The sequence below is a fragment of the Schistocerca serialis genome, chromosome 11 (genome assembly GCF_023864345.2).
Source record: "Schistocerca serialis cubense isolate TAMUIC-IGC-003099 chromosome 11, iqSchSeri2.2, whole genome shotgun sequence".
In the NCBI taxonomy this organism is placed as follows: domain Eukaryota; kingdom Metazoa; phylum Arthropoda; class Insecta; order Orthoptera; family Acrididae; genus Schistocerca; species Schistocerca serialis.
Window position 1 is genome coordinate 85,773,251 of NC_064648.1, and position 24,126 is coordinate 85,797,376.

At 39.9% G+C, this 24,126-nt stretch overlaps 1 protein-coding gene across 5 annotated transcripts in view; it reads right to left on the bottom strand.

The window, feature by feature from the left end:
- The window catches only part of LOC126427296 (zinc finger protein ZFP2-like), a 276,401-nt gene that overhangs the window by 111,422 nt on the left and 140,853 nt on the right, over positions 1–24,126 (bottom strand). For 2 of the 5 annotated variants that reach the window (XM_050089592.1, XM_050089593.1), the window contains one exon: positions 5,275–7,185. The exons of 2 other annotated variants lie outside the window; for them this stretch is intronic. In XM_050089592.1, coding sequence (XP_049945549.1) covers positions 5,763–7,185 — 1,423 coding nt within the window. In that variant the 3' untranslated portion in view covers positions 5,275–5,762. Of the gene's footprint in view, positions 1–5,274; positions 7,186–18,806; positions 18,858–24,126 lie in introns of those variants that run through there. One more of the 5 variants, XM_050089595.1, reaches the window with a different exon arrangement.

Consider the following 24,126-nt stretch of genomic DNA (forward strand, 5'->3'; position numbering starts at 1 on the left):
TTCACCATTTGAAAATTCACCGTTATCAACCCCAGTGGCCATTTATCATTATCACCCACCCACACAAGACGGTGGATTTCGTTCTCTCTTACCCACAGTACCTCTCGAGATCACACATATGTGCATCTCTGTGCCCACTCATTACTCTCTGTTACACCCGCTATGGTACATTTCGCCCCACTTTCATATTCACAGCCATTGGTTTTACTGTACCCTCCTTTTGGCAGGTATGGGATTCGAATGTAAGTTCAGTGGGTGCTTGTTACCACTCTCACCAAACTGCTGCTAGTTCAGTCCACCCCTTATATTATGTGGCTGGCGGAACTGCCTTTGCACAAGCCCCATCTGCCCACAATTAAAACATCTTATATTTGTTGTACACATCTCAACAACCTCTTGCGCCTATCATAGCTGCAGTCTACTCCAAGATTCCTAGGCAGTCCAGTTTGTACCATCCCAGACATTTCTGGTGCAGTACTCTCACAAAACCATGAGTTGCCCTTTGCTCAGCTTCCTTGTTTGCCTTCTCACTTCTAGCCAACTCATGTGTACACATTAAGCTTTCCAGTTCTATCAAAACAATTTCCTATGGCTTCATTATGCGCCCTGGAAATATCACTCCATTGTTTGCAGAGAAATGGTACACTATTTTGCTTCCTATACCTCTGTACCAATCCCTGCCTGAGTTACTCGAAAGTTTCTATCATGTCCAGTGCTTCTGGGCATCACAGAAATGATTCTGCTTCGCCTGACTGGTCCACTGTTGTTATTAACAACAACTCCTTGTGCTATCAGCTGAATACATGGTTTCCTCAACAAATGGCAACACACCCCCAGACAACCTACTGGAAAAGGAAGTAACAAGGATCACTACAGCTGTAGTGACTCCTAGACTCTGTGATTTCAACAACCCGCACTCGTCATCCCCCTCTGCTAGCTTATAACTCATGAATGTTTTCTCTGTCCTTAATTGCACCAGCTGATTAACTAACGATTGTTTAGATTCCTCACCAGTGAATGTTGTGTTTCCGATTTCGCCATTGCATCATCCTTGCGCACTTTTACTGACACAGCCGCACCAACAGTAACACAGATAGATTACTCCTCAGCTACCCAGATTACTACACTCATTTATTCCGTCTAGAGCCTGCAAGATGAGTGATTGGTATCGACAGTGCACGTAGGCAGATGGTGATGTGACCAAATGTGGCTTATCGCACTCCATGTCCAGTCACTACTATTCATGTTCTCTCGCAGCTGAACAAAAGTGTTGACAATCTGTTGGTCTTATTTGTACATATTGATTTATTTACAGTTGCTATCTGCCACGTATGAGCTCGAAAAATTGTAGAGAGCTAATTAGTATCCAGTATACTAAACTATCAAAGTTATTTGTAGTAGCTTCACAATACAAATGAAAACTCGTTTCACAAATCATCGAACATTCCCATCTTTTGTTTCCATTGTTAAATATTAGCCGTATTAATTAGTTCTACTGTGAGTGACAGAACAATTTTTCATTATGTTAACAGTTAACAAAGAGCCTTGTCACTGTGGTAACACCAATTTCTGTCAGATCAACGAAGTTGAGCACTGTCATGTCAGACTTAGTTAACACTTTTAGCACTTGGATGGTTGACCCTCCAAGTCCAACAAGTATCGTTGGCAAGTGGGGTGCACTCAGCCCTTGTGAGGCCAACTGAGGAGCTATTTGATTGAGTAGTGGTCATGAATGCTGACAAAAGCTGGATATTAACTGTTATAATCCGAAGAAAGAACTCACAATATGACGACAGATAGATGCCATGCCCCCTCACTACATTCTTGAGAGTGTTGTACTTACTCTAAAGGGAAAATATCATTCATATGACTGTCAGAATCTGATTTAGTCTTCTTCAGCACTGCCTGAACCATCACTGCTCTCTTCAAGATGTGTAAGTACATTTTCGGTGCATTCTTCCACACCTTCAGTTTTGGGTTTCACTCTGATGACAGTGATGTTCACAATTTTCGTCGATCTTTCCCTTGTCACTTGACTGCCAGTTGCTACAAGGAGATTTTCCAACTCAAAGATGTTGAATTTTTTATTGTTGGCGACAACATAATTTCTCATTTGCACCCATATCCCGTAAAATGCATTGAATAAGAATACTGAGGAGGAAGCTGAAGAACTTCATACGCCATCCCATCTAACAGTTATGTATGTTGGAAATTGTGGTTTCCTTTGTGTCACAATTTCGAGCACTTCATCCTTCCTTTAATCTCCTCTGAAATCCAATATTCGACGTATCAGCCAAAGTGTAATATTGTTTTTTGCTGTCAAAGTTGGTGTCTTACCATAAGCCCGCAATGATATGGGCATTACCCATAACAATCAATGTGGACTTCTAAGATTTGTTATAAGCAATTTCTTCAATTATTTTTGAAAAATTACACCGTTAATATCGTCATTGTAATCACATGTCTTTTTTTGAACGAAACATTAATAGGTAGTTTAGCACAAAATTTTCCAATGTACCTGCATGTAAAATAATAAGTTCCCATCGTTTTTGAACAGTAACTCTCATAGGCCTTCAGGCAATCCATCACACCAGCCTCCATGTAATGAGTGGCTGGCATTAATCCAGGTTTCATCTATCCCACTATATTTTCGAAAACACACCCATTATCCCCTGCAGAAATATGCACTACCAAGCAACAATCTATGTCCTTTCCATTAATATTTTGTGTCCATAAGAGACAGAATTATTGAATCCTGTAATTTTCAGCACTGTACACAATGAAAATTTGCTTCCTTTAAAAAGATAGTTTTTCTGAAGTGACGTGATTAATTTAGATAGAGTGGGATATTCTGTTCTCTTATAATTGACGAAATCGCCTTTCTCAAAATTGTCTAAAGCTTCCATTTGTTTCTTTCTTGGGTGCTTCTTTTGTGGTGTGTGCGCTTGTGCCACTCTCATCACAATCTATACTGTACAGTTCTCTATCATTACAACAGTGTTCTTGTTTATTTTCAATGCTGTTGTAGTCCTCTTAACAACCTGACCAACAGGAAATAGGGACTCACCTTTTTCCTGTCCTTTTCTTAAGTATTCCTCACTGAACACAGAAATCCACAAGCCTGGTTGTACAGAACTCTTCCTCTGTTTCCATTTGCATGTTGGGCTGTCAATACACCCTGAACTTGATGTTGTTTAAAACGAAACAGAAGCAAACACACATTAAAAACAACGAAACGAAATGAACTGTGAAGTAAACTATTTACAGAAATGACGAAACAACACCACCAGTTGCACATAAGGCACTCACTGGTACCTTTCAAACAAGTGCAAATAATGGTTGCAGAGTGGCAATGGGCTCATGCTACTTGCTCCAGTGGAGTTCATCATCTGATGACTACCTATGATTGCAAGGCAATAGAATGACGCTGCTGAGCTGCTGGCAGTATTACAAACTTATCTTCCCATCTATAATTATGAGCCACCTGGACTCCCTACACTGCCTTGCTGTATGTACAGATTAGCGACACCAGAAACAAACAGCTGCCACAGATCCAGTATAAAGGGCTAAATGCCCAAGTAAATTGCACTGCATGCAACACACCATCTCTAAGCATTGATCTAGAAGTAACTCTTAAGCTAAGGGATGTCTACCAGTTTTTCCAGCCTCGCAAAAGAAACTCTACAGTTATCATGACCCTTAACTCTTGCCCCTTTTTATCACCAGAACATAATGAGCAGTCTCACTCAATATAATGAAGATATCACAGGCTGTGGTTTGAATGTCATGCTGCAGTGGATGGTACACCCTCCACTATTCACTGATGGTGATGACAGATGTCCTGGCACTGCTCTGTAGAGTGCATGCATGTCCAAGGGAACTTCCATTCATAATTCAGAATATCACAAGCACTACAATATTGTAATTATAGGCAGACTTTCAAGTAAAATTTATAAGAATATACATAATGACAGTACAAGCACAGGATTTAGATGCATGGTTGATGAAATGTGGTAGTTCATGTCTGGATGTGAATTGTGCTCAAATAGCCGAATGGTAACTGCTTATGATAAATGGTAAATTCAGTTTCAAGTCGTGGTCTGGCACAAATTTTCATTGTCATCATTCCATTATACAGATGATGGTAGTCCATATTTGCAGTTCTGAAGTGCAATTTGCAGCACTCTGTACACAGACATGCCCCAGTCTGGTGAAGGCTTGCATGTGGCTCCTTGTACCCTGAGATGCTGGTGTCAAGCTGAGTGATGGACAGCCTACAATGGGCCATGGTCTTGGCATCTGTGGCACACTCCATGGTTTGCTGCAGCTGCATTTTGCAGTTGTGAACACCTGAACTCAGGTGAGGTTTGCATCCACCACAGGGTTAAGGGAAGATTATCATGCACTGGATGTAACCCATTGCACTCTGGCACACGTCAGGCAGCAGGTCAGCAGGACTGTGGCATCAAGACATGCATGGAGACGCAGTGCAGGCCTGATCCAGTCTCAAATCACTGGCTGTAGCTATCAGTGACCAGTTGTCTCATCATCTAGCATCATGGTGGTGTTGCTGGACTCTGAAGCATTCCATGTCAAAGCCCTATTAATATCTCTCCGCAGCACATTTGCTGCACTAAAACACCACACACAGTCATACATCAGGCAACAGGAGTCTTGCCCTGGTGTGATGACATTGGCCGATCCACTACAGTTGTTACTGCTGCGTAGTGAAGTTTTCTGCTGAATATGGCTAGCCTGTCTTGCAATCCTTCTGTGTAAATGTTAGTCTGACCCATGTGTTACCACATCGTTTTTACTGACCAGCAGCTACTATTACAATACTCCATGGTGACTTCTTCATTGTTGTTATACTAAAACTAGATAGTGATACAATATATGCACATGCATGTGTATTACATAAATATTATACTTCTAACATGTGGGTAATGTGCACTCAGCCATCAATTAAGCACTCAGTCTCACAAATTATTTTCGTGAAGCTACCAAATAAATCTCATGACATCCAAACAATTATGTTGAAAAGCTTTTGATGTGGTTCATAATGAATGCCAATACGAGATTTTTAGAAAAATACCTCAAATCATAACATATGGTAGTTGCCAATAGAAGTGAAACTGTTCTACTTGGAAGCAAAATATGGCACACTAGCATTATTCAAGGTGTACTTTGCTCAAACGTAATTCAGAGGGGATATTAAGAATTTTGCTATAGAGAAATTAACATATGTAAAAATTATTTGTTGCATAAATGCTTTCTTATATGGGGCTACTTTCCATCAGATTTAACACACGGCACATTTTGATAACTCTAGTTACAAATTTTCTTTTTCAATTAGTGGTATATATTTCCACACATGACATTATACTTGCACATCTATTACAACTTCTTCCATACACTGTGATCCAAGACTTGCAGACAGTAAAATGTATTTTGTAACAACCAGTTGTATGATCCACCAACACAAATCACAGATACATTGCCAAACGATTTACTAGTCTCACCAAAGGATTTGGTCTCATAATTAAACTGTTTAATTTTCTCAGATATATACTCATATAGAAGCCTAGTAACATCAGTGAGAAGTCTATCACTATAGCTAATAACCATATTTCTGTCTTCTGCCTCCAGCACACATTACTGAACATCTAGTAAGATAGTTCATGGTGGCCAGTAATATAAATTATGAGATTTTTCTCCTGAATGAACGAAAGTGTTTCTGTTGAGCTAATCGATTATCATCTCTATGACTGGGTTCGTGTAGGTTGACCAATATGTGTTGCAGCATGAGTCTTGAGACCACTAGACTGAGTATATGATTTCCCGCAGACATCACATTTGTAGGGTCTCTCATCAGAGTGTGTAAGTAAATGTGCCTTTAGGTTACCAGCCTGAGTAAAAGATTTCCCACAGACTACACATTTGTGGGGTCTCTTACCAGTATGTATTAGAGAATGCATCTTAAGGTTATTTGAGCGAGTAAACGCTTTCCCGCAAACGTCACATTTGTGTAATATACGGCCAATATGTATTAATGTATGTGCCTTCAGACTACCAGAATCCGCAAAGCATTTCCCACAAACGTTACATTTGTGCGGTCTCTCGCCAGTATGTGTTAATGTGTGTCTCTTGAGATGCCGTGACAAAGTAAAAGATTTCCCACACGTGGAACATTTGTGAGTCCTCTCGCCAGTATGTATTATAGAATGAGTTTTAAGATGACCAGACTGACTGAAGGATTCACCACATACGTCACATTTGTGTGGTCTTTCTCCAGTGTGTATTAAGATGTGTTTCTTGAGTGTACCAGACTCTGTGAATGATTTTCCGCAGACTAAACATTTGTGTGGTTTTTCGCCAGTATGTGTTAAAACATGCCTCCTAAGATGACCTGAGTCTGTATACGATTTCCCACACACGTCACATCTATGTGGTCTCTCGCCAGTATGCAGAAATGAGTGCAGCTTCAGATGATACGCCATAGTGAACGATTTTCCGCACACGCCACATTCGTGGGGTCTCTCACCGGTATGTAGAAATGCATGTCTTCTTAGATCGCCAGCGTGACAGAAGGCTTTCCCACATACCTCACACTTATGTCGCCTTTCGCTAGCACATACTTTTGAGTAACTCTTCAGACCACCAGAATGACTAAATGATTCCCCACAAACACCAGATCTGTCTGGTCTGAGACTATCAGCAGTAATAAAGGATCTGATAGAATTATCACACTCGAGAGCCCTCTTGCCAGAACACATTACTTTGCAGGGGTGGAAACTAGCACATTCATTAGAATGTGTAGTACACTGATTATATTCTCCTTGACTAATTTCTCTCTGCACCATTGAATGCTCGCTAAGGCTCTCATGGGTGAGAAAAACATCACCACACCTCATACAGATATGTGCAGGTGGCTGAACACCATCAATGTGAATGAACACATGCATTATGAGATTGTATTTTGATGAAAAAGTTTCGCTGCATGAACTGCATGTGAAGTCTTGAATTTCTTTTTCCTTTAAGCAGTTACTACTTCTATTGGATAATGCACTGTTCTGCAAATTTGATGATTTCTCTGCAGCAAAGTCCAGCTTATCACCAGTCACTCCCTGCAGATGTGTTTCTTCAAATGCAATGCTACCAGTCTCACTAGTCGTTTTAATCATCCTGAAACATGATGAGAAGGGTAGTAAATATAAAATTTGCTAGACTCAGATAAATATAATTCCATCACCCAACAAATTCTTAATTACAATGGGAAAATCTTTCAAAAATATGTATACAAACATTCACATTCTCTTATTGTTTATAGGCTCAGTATATTTCGTTTGTAGCCAGATCCTCCACAGTTATTTCAAAGCTTGTGCTGTTTAGAACTGCATTGGATTTCGGCTCGATATACAAAAGCTGCTCTATGAAAATCTCAATGAAAGTAAGGCATGTAGTCAAGTTAACTGTAATATGTGTTATAACATTCTGTACATGAATTGCGTTTCTATGTTGTGCAGGAATTAGTGGCAGTGAGTCCATGCTATACAGTCATGTATTTAGTCTTTTATGTTCAAATTGGCAGCAATATGCCCATGGGTAGAGTATGTACTAATTCAAAGTATAATTGTTCTACTATTCAGTACTAGTCTTATGGTGTTCTTTGAGTGTTACTCATTAATATCCCACTGCACTCAATTACTGTGCTACAGCTAACATGTATGGTTTGTGTCATTAAATGATGGTATGTTGCTCCATTGATACTTTGGTCACATCTTAGTTTTGTTGCTCATGGTAACTGAGAAATAGTGAGCTGTGGTAATTTTGTAAAAATTATTCGAGACATTAAAATTGGAATGTTTAACCATGTGCTGCTGAATGCAATTCAATATATCAGTACAAAACAATGACAGTGCAAGGGAATAGATGAGGGGAATAGCCTTCAAGCCTTCCCAGATGCGCTTACATGATTTCAAGGTATCTGGAGATAATGCCTCGGAAGTTGGACAGCACAGATCAGCTCAAAAGAAGAAAGACTGGAGGAACCCATAATCAAAGCTATGAATGAACTGTAGCAGAATTTAAGAAGCAAGTCCAAATTCGAGAAAATTATGAAGCATAACCAAGCAGTACTAACACAGATTCATGTGTGTCCTATTTATTGGGACATATTTATAAAATCCCTTCCTAAATACTGGAAACTTGTCAACAGCTAACAAGCATTGTGGTATACACAGACAATGAGCTGGTTTTTGTTAGAGCAGTTTCCAGAGCACAGATAGGAAACAATATGGTGCAGTGCCAGTGCTTTTGCGACAAGCTGCATGTGGGAGTCAATCGAAAACTTGCATACACCTGAAAGGAAAATTGTATAATACATACACGATGACTATCACACTAAACCACATGTAATAAAAAACCAGGAATGATGTGCAAGATTGCCAGTATTGCCACAGTTTAGTAAATAACACAATGTGACACAGTGAGACAGTAACATGTTGATATCCTGACGACTTTAGTCTCACTTGGAGTCAGTATCTGGGGACATAAACTCAGACAAAGAGAGTCAGTAACAATCTTAGGAAGAATACAGAGGGGAATACCCCTCTGACTCAGAGGTGCATACAGAATATGCCTCATAGATCTGCAGATTCTGAGGAGGACCCATTTACTGGCTGCAAAGAGGAAATACTGAAAACATGGAGTGAACAACTAAAGATATTTGAGCCAGTAAATGTGCAGTACAGATATGTGTAAACAAGGATTATCAGTTACACTGAAGGGCCAAAGAAACTGGTACACCTGCCTAATATCATGTAAACGCTTCCTCAAGCTAGCAGAGGTGGTGCAATACGATGTGGCATGGACTTGACTAACGTCCGAAGTGATGCTGGAGGGAACTAACACCATGAGTTCTGCATGACTGTCTACAAAACCACATGAGTATGAGGCGATGGAGATCTCTTCTGTACAACACATTGCAAGGGATCCCAGGTATGCTCAGTAATGTTCATGTCTGGGGAGTTTGGTGGCCAGTGGAAGTGTTTAAACTCAGAAGAGTGTTCTAGGAGCCACTCTGTAGATATTCTGGATGCTTGGTGTGTTGCATTGTTCTGTTGCAATTGCCCACATCTGTCCGAATGCACAATGGACATGAACAGATTGAGGTGATCAGAGATAATGGTTCCATACGTGTCACCTGTAATAGCTAAACATATCAGGGGATCCATATCACTCCAACTGCACACACACCACACTATTACAGAGCCTCCACCAGCTTGAACATTCCCCTGCTGACAAGCAGGGTCCATTGGTTCATGAGGCTGTCTCCATATCTGTAAATGTCCATTCGCTTGATACAATTTGAAACGAGACTCGTCTCACTAGGCAACATCCAGTCATCAACAGTCCAATGTCGCCCAGGCGAGGCGAGGCGAAAAACTTTTGTATCATGTAGTCATCGAGGGTACACCATTGGGCCTTTGGCTACGAAAGCCCATACTGACGTTTCGTTGGATGATTTACATGCTGACACTTGTTGGTGGCCCAGCATTGAAATCTGCAGCAGTTTGCAGAAGGGTTGCACTTCTGTCATGCTGAATGATTCTCGTCAGTCGATGTTGGTCCCGTTCTTGCAGGATATTTCAATGGCTGCAGTGATGTCAAAGATTTGATGTATTACTGGATTCCTGATATCCACAGTACATTTCTGAAATGGTAACATGGGAAAATCCCCACTTCATTGCTACCTCGGATATGATGTGCCCCATTGCTTATGCACTGACTATAACACCACTTTCAAACTCAATTAAATCTTTATAACCTGTCACTGTAGCAGCAGTCAGCAATCTATCAACTCCACCAGACCCTTGTTGTCTTATACAGGCATTGCTGACTGCAGTGTCATATTCTGCCTGTTTACATATCTCTGTATTTGAATAAGCATGTGTATACCAGTTTCTTTGGTGCATCAGTGTATATGGACAAATGAGAGTGTTGGTTATAGGTTTTGTTGATTTCTGCCAAATATTAAAGAGTGACATAGACTGAATCACTTACTTTCTTTAAATGGTTCTGTTCGTTTTCCCATAGCCCTTTATCTATACAGGTTCAAGTGCAAAGAAATTTAAAACTGTGTGTTGTTAGACTGTAGCAGTGTTTCATCATTCTTCCTTGTGGGAGCTCAGATCACTACTCTGAATGACACAGATTTGAATAAAATTCCGCAGTCCAGGGAGGAATATGACATTTACCAGTAATTTTACAGAATTCACTCTTAAAAAGAACTGCATGTATACATCACTCAATTGGTCACAACCCAACAATCCAAGAACAACATGCAACAGCACAGGGAGTTCGAATGCTTGCCACAGCAAGGACTAAACAAATCTTGCGAGAGCAGCTATAATACAGCTCTCTCATATCAGGGTTGCCACAAGTTTCCCCAAGTGAAATTCCCTGATATATTCCTGATGTCCAGACAAGTTTTAGCATTTTTCCCTGGCAAATTTTGAGATCTCAAGGGTAAGTAAAGACATAAGTTGACAAAAATGTAAGGATTTCTATATTTTTAAATGTGTGAGCAACAATCTTAAGTACTAACAAGGACATCTTTTGTAAAGGACTGTTTTTAGATGGAGGTGTACTGCCAAATGGTATACATGTATGATTAAGACCACTGATGTTATTTTATTTCAATAAAACGAAACACATTTGGCGACAGACATATGCATTTCGTTGGAACTGTAATACAGATTTGAAATGCCTTCACTGATTTCAAAAATAACCTCAGAAAAAAGTAGGCCCCTTGAAAGAAGTGTATAAGGCCAGGAAGAGTTGTGTAAAACACCACTATAGGTGACTGTCAATAAAATGTCGGTTCTACTATGTTCATTATTGTCAGTTATTACCCATTGTGTTATGTCTATTATTTTACAGGTATTGTGTGGTTTTTCTTTCAAGAAACACACAAGTACATAGCATACAAACTGCCAGTGACTAACACATTTTTTTCTTCTTATCGTCCACACCTTCTAATATATAAACTGCTTTTGAAGTGCCAAAACGTACTAGAATAAATAAAATGTCTATAAAACGCCACGCTGTACAATGTACATGTGGTGAGACAGTCACAATTCCTGAAATCCATGATTTCCTGCTGAGGAACACTGGAGTCCTGGGTCCAAGGATAAACCACAAAAATCCACAGCATTATGCCACACACAAACAGATCTAGCCTGTGGGCAGATCAGTGAGACCATATTTGACAGACAGTGGTTGGTAGATGAGAGATGCAGAAATGACGGGCTTCAGATTGGCAGGGCCAATCCGTTAGACATACCCACAGAAATGGCTAACGTTTTGGCCCATCATGGAACTCCACACAAGTGCCCAGATATTCACATTTCACAGACACCATGTTGATGAAATGAGACTGTGGTAATCAGCAAAAGATAACTTGTTCAAATAATCTGAGAATCAATATTAATGAGAATAGGTAGCAACTCACTGTGAAGATGATTGCAGAGCCTTAAACAGGCACATAGAAAAGATGATCACACTCTCACAACTAAATTTTCAAATTTTCCTCATACTTCCCTGACACATTTGAAATTCCCTGATTTCTAGAACTTGTGGCAATCCTGTGTACGTAGATCATTAAGAGAAAAGCAAAAGATGGTCTTTCTGCCCCTCTCAGCTACCAACCACTGACAATTGTGGTGGTCTGTTAAGGGATAATTTTGAAAGTTCTGCATCAATGCCTGAGACACAGAGACATGGCCCCAAGTGGAGATAATTTGCGCTGAGTGTGGGTGCAGTTTCTTTGTTCTGTGCCAGATGTATGTATTGTCATCTGATTGCCTGACAGTGCAATACAACTGTACAACACAAATTAACTCCATTGGCTAGAAACTGCATGTCATCAGGTTAGTTGCTGAAAATGAGAAGTAATTTAACAACTGCATATCTTGTCACAACCCTCATGTACACAACATTTAGTCAACCACAGACATTTGACACAACAACACTAAAAAATAAATGGTTAATAATTAATTATCAGTTAACATATGACACATGTAGAGTTGGAGTGGTGCACAGCCAACATTGACACATTCAGTGTAATTGGATGTCTGTATTCAAAATGACACCCTCTTTCCAGAGGCGAAGTTAAATAGCCTGTATTAAAAATGACACCGTCTTTTCAGAGGTGAAGTTAAATAGGCTTTAAGTTCTTTTTTACTTTCAGGGTGCAGCACTTCCTTACAGTTGTACAAACTCTCTTTTTTTCAGTTCCATAGTGAAACTAGTCTATACTATTGTGAGAGAGTGATTTAAGCAGTAAAGATATTGGCACTGGCCGTTTTAAGAGATAGAACATGAACCATACAGTGGCAATAAATCATCTGATGTAAACAGAAAAAGGTAAAATGCGAAATTCACATATCTAAGTATATTTAAAATAAATGGGTATAGCTCCATCATAAGTTGCATTGAAAAGTATCTTCTTTATGTCTTGATGGTTATTTGTTTCGGACACCTCAGCCCATTTTCAAACCATCCATAAATGTAATAAATACCTATGTTAGCCTATGTACGAGATGCATCCAGAAAGTAAGTTTCCCGGTGTTGTTTCCTTTAGAATAGATGTATTAACCTCCCAAATGCTCATGAGCAACAGATCTATGACGTGACAAGCAACTGCTGTCTGTACATGTCCCACCTGGTGCCAGTGCAGCGCCAGCAGTGCCCAGAAATTGCATCTTTTATTCGTTCTCCCACCGCCTGTGAGGTTCAGTCAGTGATAAGGTTCCTTAATGCACAAAACATTGCACCGATCGAAATTCATCGTCAGGTCTATGGGCAGAACATCATGAGCAAACATATGGAGCCTTGATGGTGTTGGCTTTATGCCAAAGGTCGTCAAAGTGTCCAAGATGAAAAGCAGAGTGGGCTAATGTCCATCATCAATAATTACCTGGTTGAGCTAATTCAGCAGGGCATCCTGCAGAATCGTCGCTTCACTATTATGGAGCTCAGCAACCATTTTCGCTGACATTGTGATCCCTGTTAGAGAAAATTGTCAGTAAGCACCTGCTGTTCAACAAATTGTGACCCAGACAGGTGCCAAAGAAATGACATTCGAGCACAAAACGAAATGTTCTGGAGCAGCACTGACATTTCTGCAGTGGTATTATGATGGTGGTGACGAGTTTCTCGACAGGATCGTCATGGGCGATGAGTCATGGATTTCTCACTTGACCCCAAAACCAAGCAGCAGTCAATGCATTGGCAAGACAATGATCTCTGGTCAAGATGTATCTGTGCAGAAAGAGAGGTGCACTGTGTTACGGACCAGGAAGGTCATTCTGCTCACTGACTTCCTGCCCAGAGGTGAAACAGGGAATGCTGACTATTACTGTGAGACAATGTGGAAATTGTGACATGCCATTCAGAACAAGACGCATGGAATGCTTACTGCAGGTGTTTTGCTGATCCATGACAATACTCGTTCCCATATGGCTTGATGCACAGCAACTGTTTTGCAGAAGTTTGGTTGGGAGCTGTTTGATCATCTAGCATACATTCCTGGTCTTGCTCCCTGCGATTTCCATCTTTTCTTGCACATCAAGAAATTCCTGTCCTCCGGCCAGCATTTTGACAATGATGAAGAGCTGAAAATGACTGTCACATGCTGGTTCCATTCACAGGCGGCAAATTTCTACAACACAAGAATACAAAGTTGGTCCCCCTACATGAAAACTGTCTCAATTCTTTTGGTGACTAAATCGAAAAATAGCTAATATTTCTGTACCTGTTGCCAATAGAGTTTTCCATGTAACTATGTTGTCTTTGGTTTAAAAGAAAAGGGAAACTTACTTTCTGGTCGGGCCTCGCACAAAAACTGCCCCTGCACTGATGAACAAAGTGGCACTATGGCCGACTAAACAACAGTAAATACACCACACATTTACTGTAGTTGAGCCAGCCATAGTGCCACTTTGATCATCACTGCAAGGGGCATTTTTGTACATAGGCTATTACCTGTAGTTGTTAAAGTTACAGATGATTTGAAAATGAACGCAATTGTCCAAAACTAGTCACTGTCAAGAAACAGAACAGATACTTCTCAATGCAACTTATGACGAAGCTACTACCATTTGTTTCAATTATAAGACATGTTGTGGACTAGTTTTCACCTGCAGCATTATGCAAGTTCTTAACTGAGTACATATGTTAATTATGCAAGGTGAGTCAAGTATGACTTTACAATATTGGAACGATATAGAAATTAACCGAGATAACACAGAATTTGTAGATGTGCCAGTTAGTAGCAAACAACCTCGAATCTGATTCACATAGTCCATCAGTACCCTACTGCGCCACCAGGTACGTCAGCGTAGTGCATAGTTGTGTCGACTACTTTCGCTGGTGTGGAGTGTGCTCACTGTGGGTTTTGGTTTCATGAAAGTAACTCTGCAACAACTTGCCGGCGTAAATTTCGCACCAAATACGCCAAAGAGCCTCCAAGTAGGCCTAAAATTTACTCTTGCCACAAAACTATGTTGAAACGGGTTGTTTATTGTGGTACGATAAATAATGTTGATGATTATGTCGAACAGTTTAGGGAGAGCTTTGCCTCCAGCCCACAAAAATGAATGCGACATGCATCTTGCAAGACTGTCATTCCACAAAGGACTGTTTGGCGAGTACTGCCTACACACACTTGAAACCATACAGATTCACAATGGCACAGCACATTAGTGATATAGATAAGGTTGCTCGTCAGGGATTCTGTGTTGAAAATGCAATGGACAGAGGACGGTAAGAAATTCCTGAATACAATAATCTTCAGCGATTAGTCAACATTTCAGATCAGTGGTATTGTGCAAACGTACAACTGCAGAATAAGGGGCAATGAAACTCCACATGCAACCCCAGAGCACATCCCTGATACCCCTATAGTTGTGTTTTGTGCCCTTGCCGAACAGGAAGCGTATGGTGCATCACCTCAAAGAAGTTCGAGGTTTCCTCGATAATCGATTCACAGGTCGTTGGATTGACTCCACATGCAACCCCAGAGCACATCCCTGATACCCCTATAGTTGTGTTTTGTGCCCTTGCCGAACAGGAAGCGTATGGTGCATCACCTCAAAGAAGTTCGAGGTTTCCTCGATAATCGATTCACAGGTCGTTGGATTGGCTGTGAAGGGCCAATCCCATAGCCGCTTCACTTTCCAGACTTGAGACCAGTGGATATCATTCTCTGGGGTTTCATTAAGGACCTTGTGTATGTTCCCCTCCTACAAAGCAAATTAGCCAACCTGAAAAATCGAATCTACGCTGCCTCTGCAAAAGTTACTCGCAACTTACTGCAATGAATGTGGAAAGAAATTGATTGTTGGTGGGATCTTTGCTGCATCACAAATGGTAGTCACATCGAATCAAAATGACACTTGACACTTTTATGTGAAACTTGAAGTTGTTTGCTACAAAATGCAGTAGTTTTGTCATGGTTGGCTCTCCCAAGGATGTTAGTAGTTCTCACAGTGTGTCACCTACTCCAAAGGCTGCTTTGACTTACGATCTTTCAGTGGTCTGTCAAATTTTTCTCACGCTGTAGTACCTCCTGCCTCATCTTGACCTACTTCCTCTTACCCTATAACACTGCCGTCAGGTTCATTTCCCTCATATAGCTCCTACATGCACTCAACTCATTTCACCTTTATTTTTTATTTCTTTGCTTAGTACTGATTTTCCATCTGAGCTCTTGATATCCATGCCGCTGCTTTTCTTTTCTTCAAAAATCTCTTTAATTTTTCTATATACCATATCTACCTTTGCCCTAGTGATATATGCTTCATTTACATCTACATGGATATTCTGCAAATTACATTGAAGTGCCTGGCAGAGGTTTCATCGAACCACCTTCACAAATCTCTATTATTCCAATCTCGTATAGCTCGCGAAAAGAAGGAACACCTATATCTTTCCGTACGAGCTCTGATTTCCCTTATTTTATCGTGGTGATCGTTCCTCCCTATGTAGGTCGGTGTCAAAAAAATATTTTCGCATTCGGAGGAGAAAGTTAGTGACTGGAATTTCGTGAGAAGATTCCGTCGCAACGAAAAATGCCTTTCTTTTAATGATTTCCAGCCCATATCCTGTATCATTTCTGTGACACTCTCTCCCATATTTCGCGACAATACAAAACGTGCCGCATTTCTTTGAACTTTTTCGATGTACTCCGTCAGTCCTCTCTGGTAAGGATCCCACACCATGCAGCAGTATTCTAAAAGACGACGGACAAGTGTAGTGTAGGCAGTCTCCTTAGTAGGTCTGTTACATTTTCTAAGTGTCCTGCCAATAAAACGTAGCCTTTGGTTTGCCTTCCCCACGACATTTTCTGTGAGTTCTTTCCAATAATTTAAGTTGTTCGTAATTGTAATACCTAGGTATGTAGTTGAATTTACCGCTTTTAGATTAGACTGATTTGTCGTGTACCCGAAGTTTGTCGAGTTCCTTTTAGCACTCATGTGGATGACCTCACACTTTTCCTTATTTAGGGTCAACTGCCACTTTTCGCACCATTCTGATATTTTTTCTAAATCGTTTTACAGCGTCATCTGCAAACAACTGAAGACGGCTGCTCACATTGTCTCCCAAATCGTTTATATAGATAAGGAACAGCAAAGGGCCTATAACACTACCTTGGTAAACGCCTTAAATCACTTCTGTTTTACTCGATGATTTTCCGTCAATTACTACGAACTGTGACCTTTCTGAAATGATATCGCAAATCCAGTCACATAACTGAGACGATATTCCACAAGCACGCAATTTCACTATGAGTAGCTTGTGTGGTACGGTCTCAAAAGCCTTCCGGAAATCCAGGAATATGGAACCGTACTGAAATCCCTTGTCAATAGCACTCAGCACTTCATGTGAATATAGAGCTAGTTGTATTACACAGGAACGATGTTTCCCAAATGCGTGTTGACTGTGTGTCAATAGACCGTTTCCTTCGAGGTAATTCATGAATTTATGTTCTAAAATCCTGCTCCATATCGACGTTAACGATATGGGCCCGTAATTTAGTGGATTACTCCTACTACCTTTCTTCAACATTGGTGTGACCTGTGTAACTTTCCAGTCTTTGGGTACGGATCTTTCGTCGAGCGAAGGGTTGTATATGATTGTTAAGTATGGAGCTAATGCATCAGCATACTCGGAAAGGACCCTAACTGGTATACAGTCTGGACCAGAAGACTTGCTTTTATCAAGCGATTTCAGTTGCTTCACTACTCCAAGGGTATTTACTTCTACGTTACTCATGTTGGCACCTGTTCTCGAATCGAATTCTGGAATATTTACTTCGTCTTCTTTTGTGAAGGCATTTCGGAAGGCTATATTCTTATTTGGTCCTACCTCATCAGCCATTTTTCACTTTCTGTCAACCTCATTTTTTAGACGTTTCAATTCCCTCTCAACTGATTTCTTGGCTGCATTTTTTTATATTTTCTCCTTTCACTAATTACTTTCAATAATCAAATTCAACGTCTCCTCTGACTTACAAGGATTTCTAGTAGGCCTTGTCTTTTTATCTATGTAATACTCTGTTCCATTCACTACTTCATCTCTCAAAGCTACCCATTTGTCTTCTGCTGTATTCCTTTCCTCTCATGGAATCAGCCCTTGCCTAAGCTCCCTCAGAACTCTCATGAAACTCTGGTTCTTACAGCTTGTACAGGTTTCAAATTCTTAATTTCCTAGCTTTTTGCTATTTCTTTAGTTTTAGTCTACAGTTCATAACCAATAAATTATAGTCGCAGTCCACATCTGGCCTAAAGAACCATATTAAAGTTTTAAATCTGTTTCTCAAGTCTCTGTATTACAATTATATGATCACCCTGAATCTGTGCAATGTCTCCAGATCTCTTCCACACATGCAACCTTCTTCTATGATTCATAAACCAACTGTTAGCGATGATTAAAATACTCTCTAGGCAATATTATACCAGATATCTTCCTCTTACATTTGCTTCTCACAGTCTATATTCACTACTATTTTTCTTCTCATCATCTTCCTACTATCGAATTCCAATCCCAATCCCCCATGTCTTTCATCTCATCATATATTTCTTCTATCTCTTCATCATATGTGGAACCAGTTGAAATATAAATTTGCACTACTGTGGTGGGCGTTGACTTTGTGTCTATCATGTCCCTGACACTGCAATCCTTATGGTCATAATAGTAGCTTATCTGCATTTCTATCTTTTAATTCATTATTAGATCTACTCCTGCATTACCCCTATTTGATTCGGCATTTATCACTGCGTGCTTACCTGACCAGAAGTCCTGTTCTCCATGCCACCATCGTCCACTAATCCCCACAATATGTAACTTCAGACTTCCCATTTCTCCCTTTTCTACATTTCCTAACCTACCTGCCTGATTAAGGGATCTAACATTGCACTCTCCAACCTGCAGAACACCACTCTTGTTTCTCCTGATGAAATCATATTCCTGAGTTGTCCTCACCCAGAGATCCAAGTGGGGGACTACTTTACCTCTGGATTATTTTACCCAACATTATATTCCAGTGAACTATAGGTTTTTATTCATAGTTTAAGTGACTGCCAGTACTTCACCCTGAGAGCATAAAATATGGGGGAATGAAGCTGACTGGTGAACAAATATTTGGAAGCCACATCGCAATTTTGCAAAACAATACACGAATAAAAACGATATGTTTATTGGGTGCACATAGTAAAAATTGCTACAATAAAGGTGACTGTTGACTGTGATGCAACATGAAGACTTGTTACATACTCTTCCACTTGAAAAATCTGTAAAAAAATGCAAAGGAACTAATGACAAAAGGGTATAAACTGGCTGATGATAAAATGATTGTGATTTGCAAGACAGAACACTTTACCATTAAACTGACAACTTCTACTGAGTAACTGTGAAACCTTCCCCTAAACCATGGATCTTGTGAAGTGGAGTTCGTTGAATGCCTCAATGATATGGACAGCTGTAATGTTGGTGCAAACACAATGAAGAAGTATCTGTGGAGAGATCAGGAAAATATAATTGTTTTTAAGGCAGGCAGCAAACTTTCTGTAGTTACAGGGACAATGAACAGATGGTTGACCAATCTGCTGTCATAACATTAGCCAACACAACCCTGCTGTGTTGGTACTGGAAATGGCTGAAAGCTAGTAGAAACTGCACCTATTATTTTTCTTGAACGCTTGCTGCTCTTGAGTCTCTTTAAATGATGATGGCTGTTGGGTAAAGTATTCTGGAAGTAAAATAGCCCCACATTCAGATCCCAGGGTGGCAAATACTCATAAGGATACCGTCAACAAGATAAACAAGACTGGAATTGTAAGAGGTCACAACATGATCTCTTAGATCCCTTAATTAGGTAGATACACTATATGATCAAAAGTATCATACGTTTTTCATATGAGGTGCATTGTGCTGCCACCTACTGCCAGGTACTCAATATCAGCGACCTCAGTGGTCATCAGACATCATGAGAGAGCAGATGGAACTCATGGAATTTGAACATGGTCAGCTGATTGGGTGTCACCTGTGTCAAACACCTGTACACGAGATTTCCACACTCCTAAACATCCCTAGGTCCACAGTTTCCAATGTGATAGTGAAGTGGAAATGTGAAGGGACATGTACAGCACAAAAGCACACAGGTTGACCTCATCTGTTGACTGACAAATACCGCTGACAGTTGAAAAGGGTCGTCATGTGTAATATACACACCATCACACAGGAATTACAAACTGCATCAGGATCCACTGCAAGTACAATAACAGTTAGGTGGGAGGTGAGAAAACTTGGATTTCATGGTCAAGCGGCTGCTCATAAGCCACACATAACGCAGTAAATGCCAAATGACACCTCACTTGGTGTAAGGAGTGTAAACATTGGATGATTGAACAAAAAATTGTTCAAATTGCTCTGAGCACTATGGGGCTTAACTGCTGAGGTCATCAGTCCCCTAGAACTTAGAACTACTTAAACCCAACTAACCTGAGGACATCACAAACATCCATGCCCGAGGCAGGATTCGAACCTGCGACCGTAGCAGTCCCGCGGTTCCGGACTGAAGTGCCTAGAACCGCAAGGCCACTGTGGCCGGTGATGATTGAACAGTGGGAAAACATTGTGTGGAGTGAAAATCAAGGTACACAATGCGGCGATCCAATGGCAGGATGTGCATATGGTGGATGCCCAGTGAACATAATCTGCCACCATGTGTAGTGCCAACAGCAAAATTCAGAGGTGGTGGTGTTATGGTGTGGTCGTTTTTTTTTCATGGAGGGGGCTTGTGCCCCTTGTTTTGCATGGCACTATCACTGCACAGGCCTACATTGATGTTTTAAGCACCTTCTTGCTTCCCACTGTTGAAGAGCAATTCGGGGATGGCGATTGCATCTTTCAACATGATCGAGCAGTTGTCCATAATGCACGGTCTGTGGCAGAGTGGTTACATGATAATAACATCCCTGTTATGGACTGGCCAGCACATAGTCCTCAACTGAATCCTATAGAATGCCTTTGTGATGTTTTGGAACACCGACTTCATGGCAGGCCTCACTGACCGACATTGATACCTCTGCTCGGTGCAGCACTCCATGAAGAATGGGCTGCCATTCCCAAAGAAACCTTCCAACACCTGACTGAATGTATGCCTGTGAGAGTGGAAGCTGTCACAAGGGTAAGGGTGGGCCAACACCATATTGAATTCCAGCATTACTGATGGAGGGCGCCACGAACTTTTAAGTCTTTTTCAGGTGGGTGCTCGGGTACCTTTGATCACATAGTGTAGGTTAGAGAACTTAAAAAGAGAAATATACAGGTTGCAGTTAGATACTGTGGGGATTAGTGAACTGCTGTGGCAAGAAGAGCAGAACTGTGGGTCAAGTAAGCACATGCTTACAAATGCAGAATCAAATAGGATAGTGCAGAAGTAGATCTAATAATGAATGATAATGACAGCAATGCAGATAAGCTCCTATGATTACCATAATGAAAGCAGCATCATAAACACAATACAACACAAATTCAGCGTCCACTACAACAGTAAAGTTTAAATGCTAAATAGCTCTGTAGAAGATAAAGAGACTGAAAAACAATGAGAAAAAAGAAATTATCTGGGTAGTTAAGTGAGAGGAAAACTGAATTATGATAGAAGACTAGGATTCAATAGTAGGAAAATGAAGCAAAGAGGAAATAGTAGGATAATATGGACTGGGGGAAAGAAGTGAAAGAGGAATCTACCTGACAGAATTTCAAACAGAGCATAATTTAATCATTGTTAACACTTGAGTTAAGAATTATGTAAGAAAGCTGCAATGTGGAAGAGCTTTGGAGACATTGGAAGGTTTCAGATTATACAATGCTCATACAGAACTTTAAACTGCAGGACATCTACAAGGGACTGCAAAGAGGTAGAATATGGGATGGGGGTAAGTTGAAACCGGAAATAACTGAAAGGAAGCACTGGGCTACATTTGACTAAAACAGTGAAAGAAGAATGGGTAACTTAGGGAAATGAAATAGTGAAGGCAACTTATGATCAAATATGTCTAACTGAAACCCTTGGATGGCACAGGAGATACTGAATTTAACTTACAAAAAGAGAAAATATAAAAATTCAGCGAACAAAGTAGGGGCAAAGCATTAGGAGTGTCTAAAAATGAGATTCACAGAAAGTGTGAATTGGATGCACATGGATAGCTGGAGGACAAATGCAAGGCTGTAGAAGTTTACATAACTAGGGAAGAGAGATATACTGCCTACAGAAAAATTACAGAGCTATTTGGAGAAAAATTACTCAATTGTACAAATACCAAGAATTCAGACAAAAGGCATTACAAAACAAATAATGGAAACCTGAGATATGGAAGGAATATATAGAGGTAGTTTGTGTGGAAAACTAACTTGAAGAAAATGTTATAAAAAGATAACAGAATGCAGATGAAGATGTGATGGGAGATACAGTACTGATCAAAACAAGGCTGGAGCAGATATATTCCATGAGGATTACTGAGGATCAACTCACGAGAAACCTATTCCACTTGGTCAGCAAGATGGATGAAACACATAATATGCCCTCAGACTTCAACAAGAATACCATAATTCCAATTTCAAAGAAAGTAGGTGCTGCTAGGTGTAAATATTACTGAATTATCAGTTATGCAGACTGCCTACAGTATGGATAGAATTTCTAAATAAGAGGAATTTTTTAATGTTCACAAAAAGTTAAGTGTTGTGCAATGTTTCCTGAATGTATTTGTTTGGAGTGTAGCTTCATATCAGAGTTAATTGTTGACAATAAGCAGTTCAGGCAAGAAGAGATTAGAAGATTTTAAAATGTGGTGCTACAGAAGAATGATGAAGATTAGAGAGGTAGATTCTGTAACTAGTGATGAGGTACTGAATCATATTGGGGAGAAATGAAATTTATTGGACAAATGGCTAAAACAAGAGATCAGTTGATAGGACACATTCTCAGGCATCAAGAAATTGTCATTTTGTATTGGAGGGAAATGTGGGGGTAAAAATGGTAGACTGAGACAAAGGGATGAATATAATAAACATGTTAATATGCATGTAACTTGCAGCAGTTATTCGAAGAAGAAGAGGCTTGCAAAGTATAAACTAGAATACACAACTGTATCATAGAATAATAACAACAACAACTACTACTACTACTATTACTACACTCCTTTAATGCCTGTCAGAAGCATTCATCATTACACTAACCTGACTAGTGGTGGTACTTTAGCTGTTAAATCCCTTCCACTCAGGGTATCTTCAAATAAATAATTGAAAATAACATTGTTTCCACAAATAGCAGAGGACAAATAGTCTACACACCAGAGCTCAGAATCCCTCAGCAAATCTAGTTCAATCACGCTGAGACTGATGCCTCAAATGCTCCTAACTACCAGTAATACTTATTACCAAGTGTTTTGCTTCAGTACTCATTCTTATTACTCCACCTAAAGCTCACTATGATACCCCTTGTTTACAGACATCCTATTAGCCCTATGAACCAGGCAGTGGATCAAATATATTCATTCTCACAAAGACACTATACATTCTATTACAACATCTTAGAAGACTACGGAAGCAAGCACTAATCTTCCTGTAAAAAGAATATGTATTATTGACTGCAGATCTCTTGTCCAAAGCCAACTGTAAAACCTGAATCTGGAACTTCAGCTATGCTATGATATTTATGCTAGTGACTTCTTACATGTACACCCAATGATTTAATAGCTGATGACTGATCTCTGATTCATTGAAAACCATAAGTGGTTACCAGTGTAGCTGGGAAGTGGGAAAGAGCAGGCAATGAATTTAAGTCCACTGAAAAAGAATCTGATCAGAATGTGAAACATGTTTGACATATTAAACAAGTGACGGTACCACCTGACTTGCCTGCAAAAAAAAAAAAAAAAAAAAAGAAAGTATGAAAATCTGACAAGAGCCTCATTCTATCAGCTATGTATTGCCTCAGTAACAGTTAGGAAATCTGAACAATCTGCAATAAATCAAATATTGCAGCTTCATCAGTGGAAGACAAGAAGCATGAAAAACAAACACATTTTAAAAGCTGTGTCTCAAAATTTCTTGGAAGACACAGCTTGGAAAATCACCCATAATAGTTCCGTGTTACACTTGCTGGTGACACACACACCTGATGCCTTTCAGGATGATGACATAGACTCTTGGATCAACAAACATCATATTTATTTGACAACTGATATCATCAACCTACAAGACCTAGAAGGATTTATACATTCAATAAAATGGATATATAAGCAATCGTGTAGTTTCCCAAAACTAAACTAGGTTACTTTGTCAATTGCATGACAGGCAAACAGTGGCTTCAGTCAAGTTAATGATTACTCAAGCTCTAAAATAATATGATAATATGTAACTATCTGAGTAGTCAACCATGGAGACAATTTCTTCTCTTTTGATGTAAAGATGGTATCACAGAGTTTCTTAAGTAACAGTATACACTGTATATTAAATATAAAGAACACTAAAACAATATACAGGGATAATACCAAA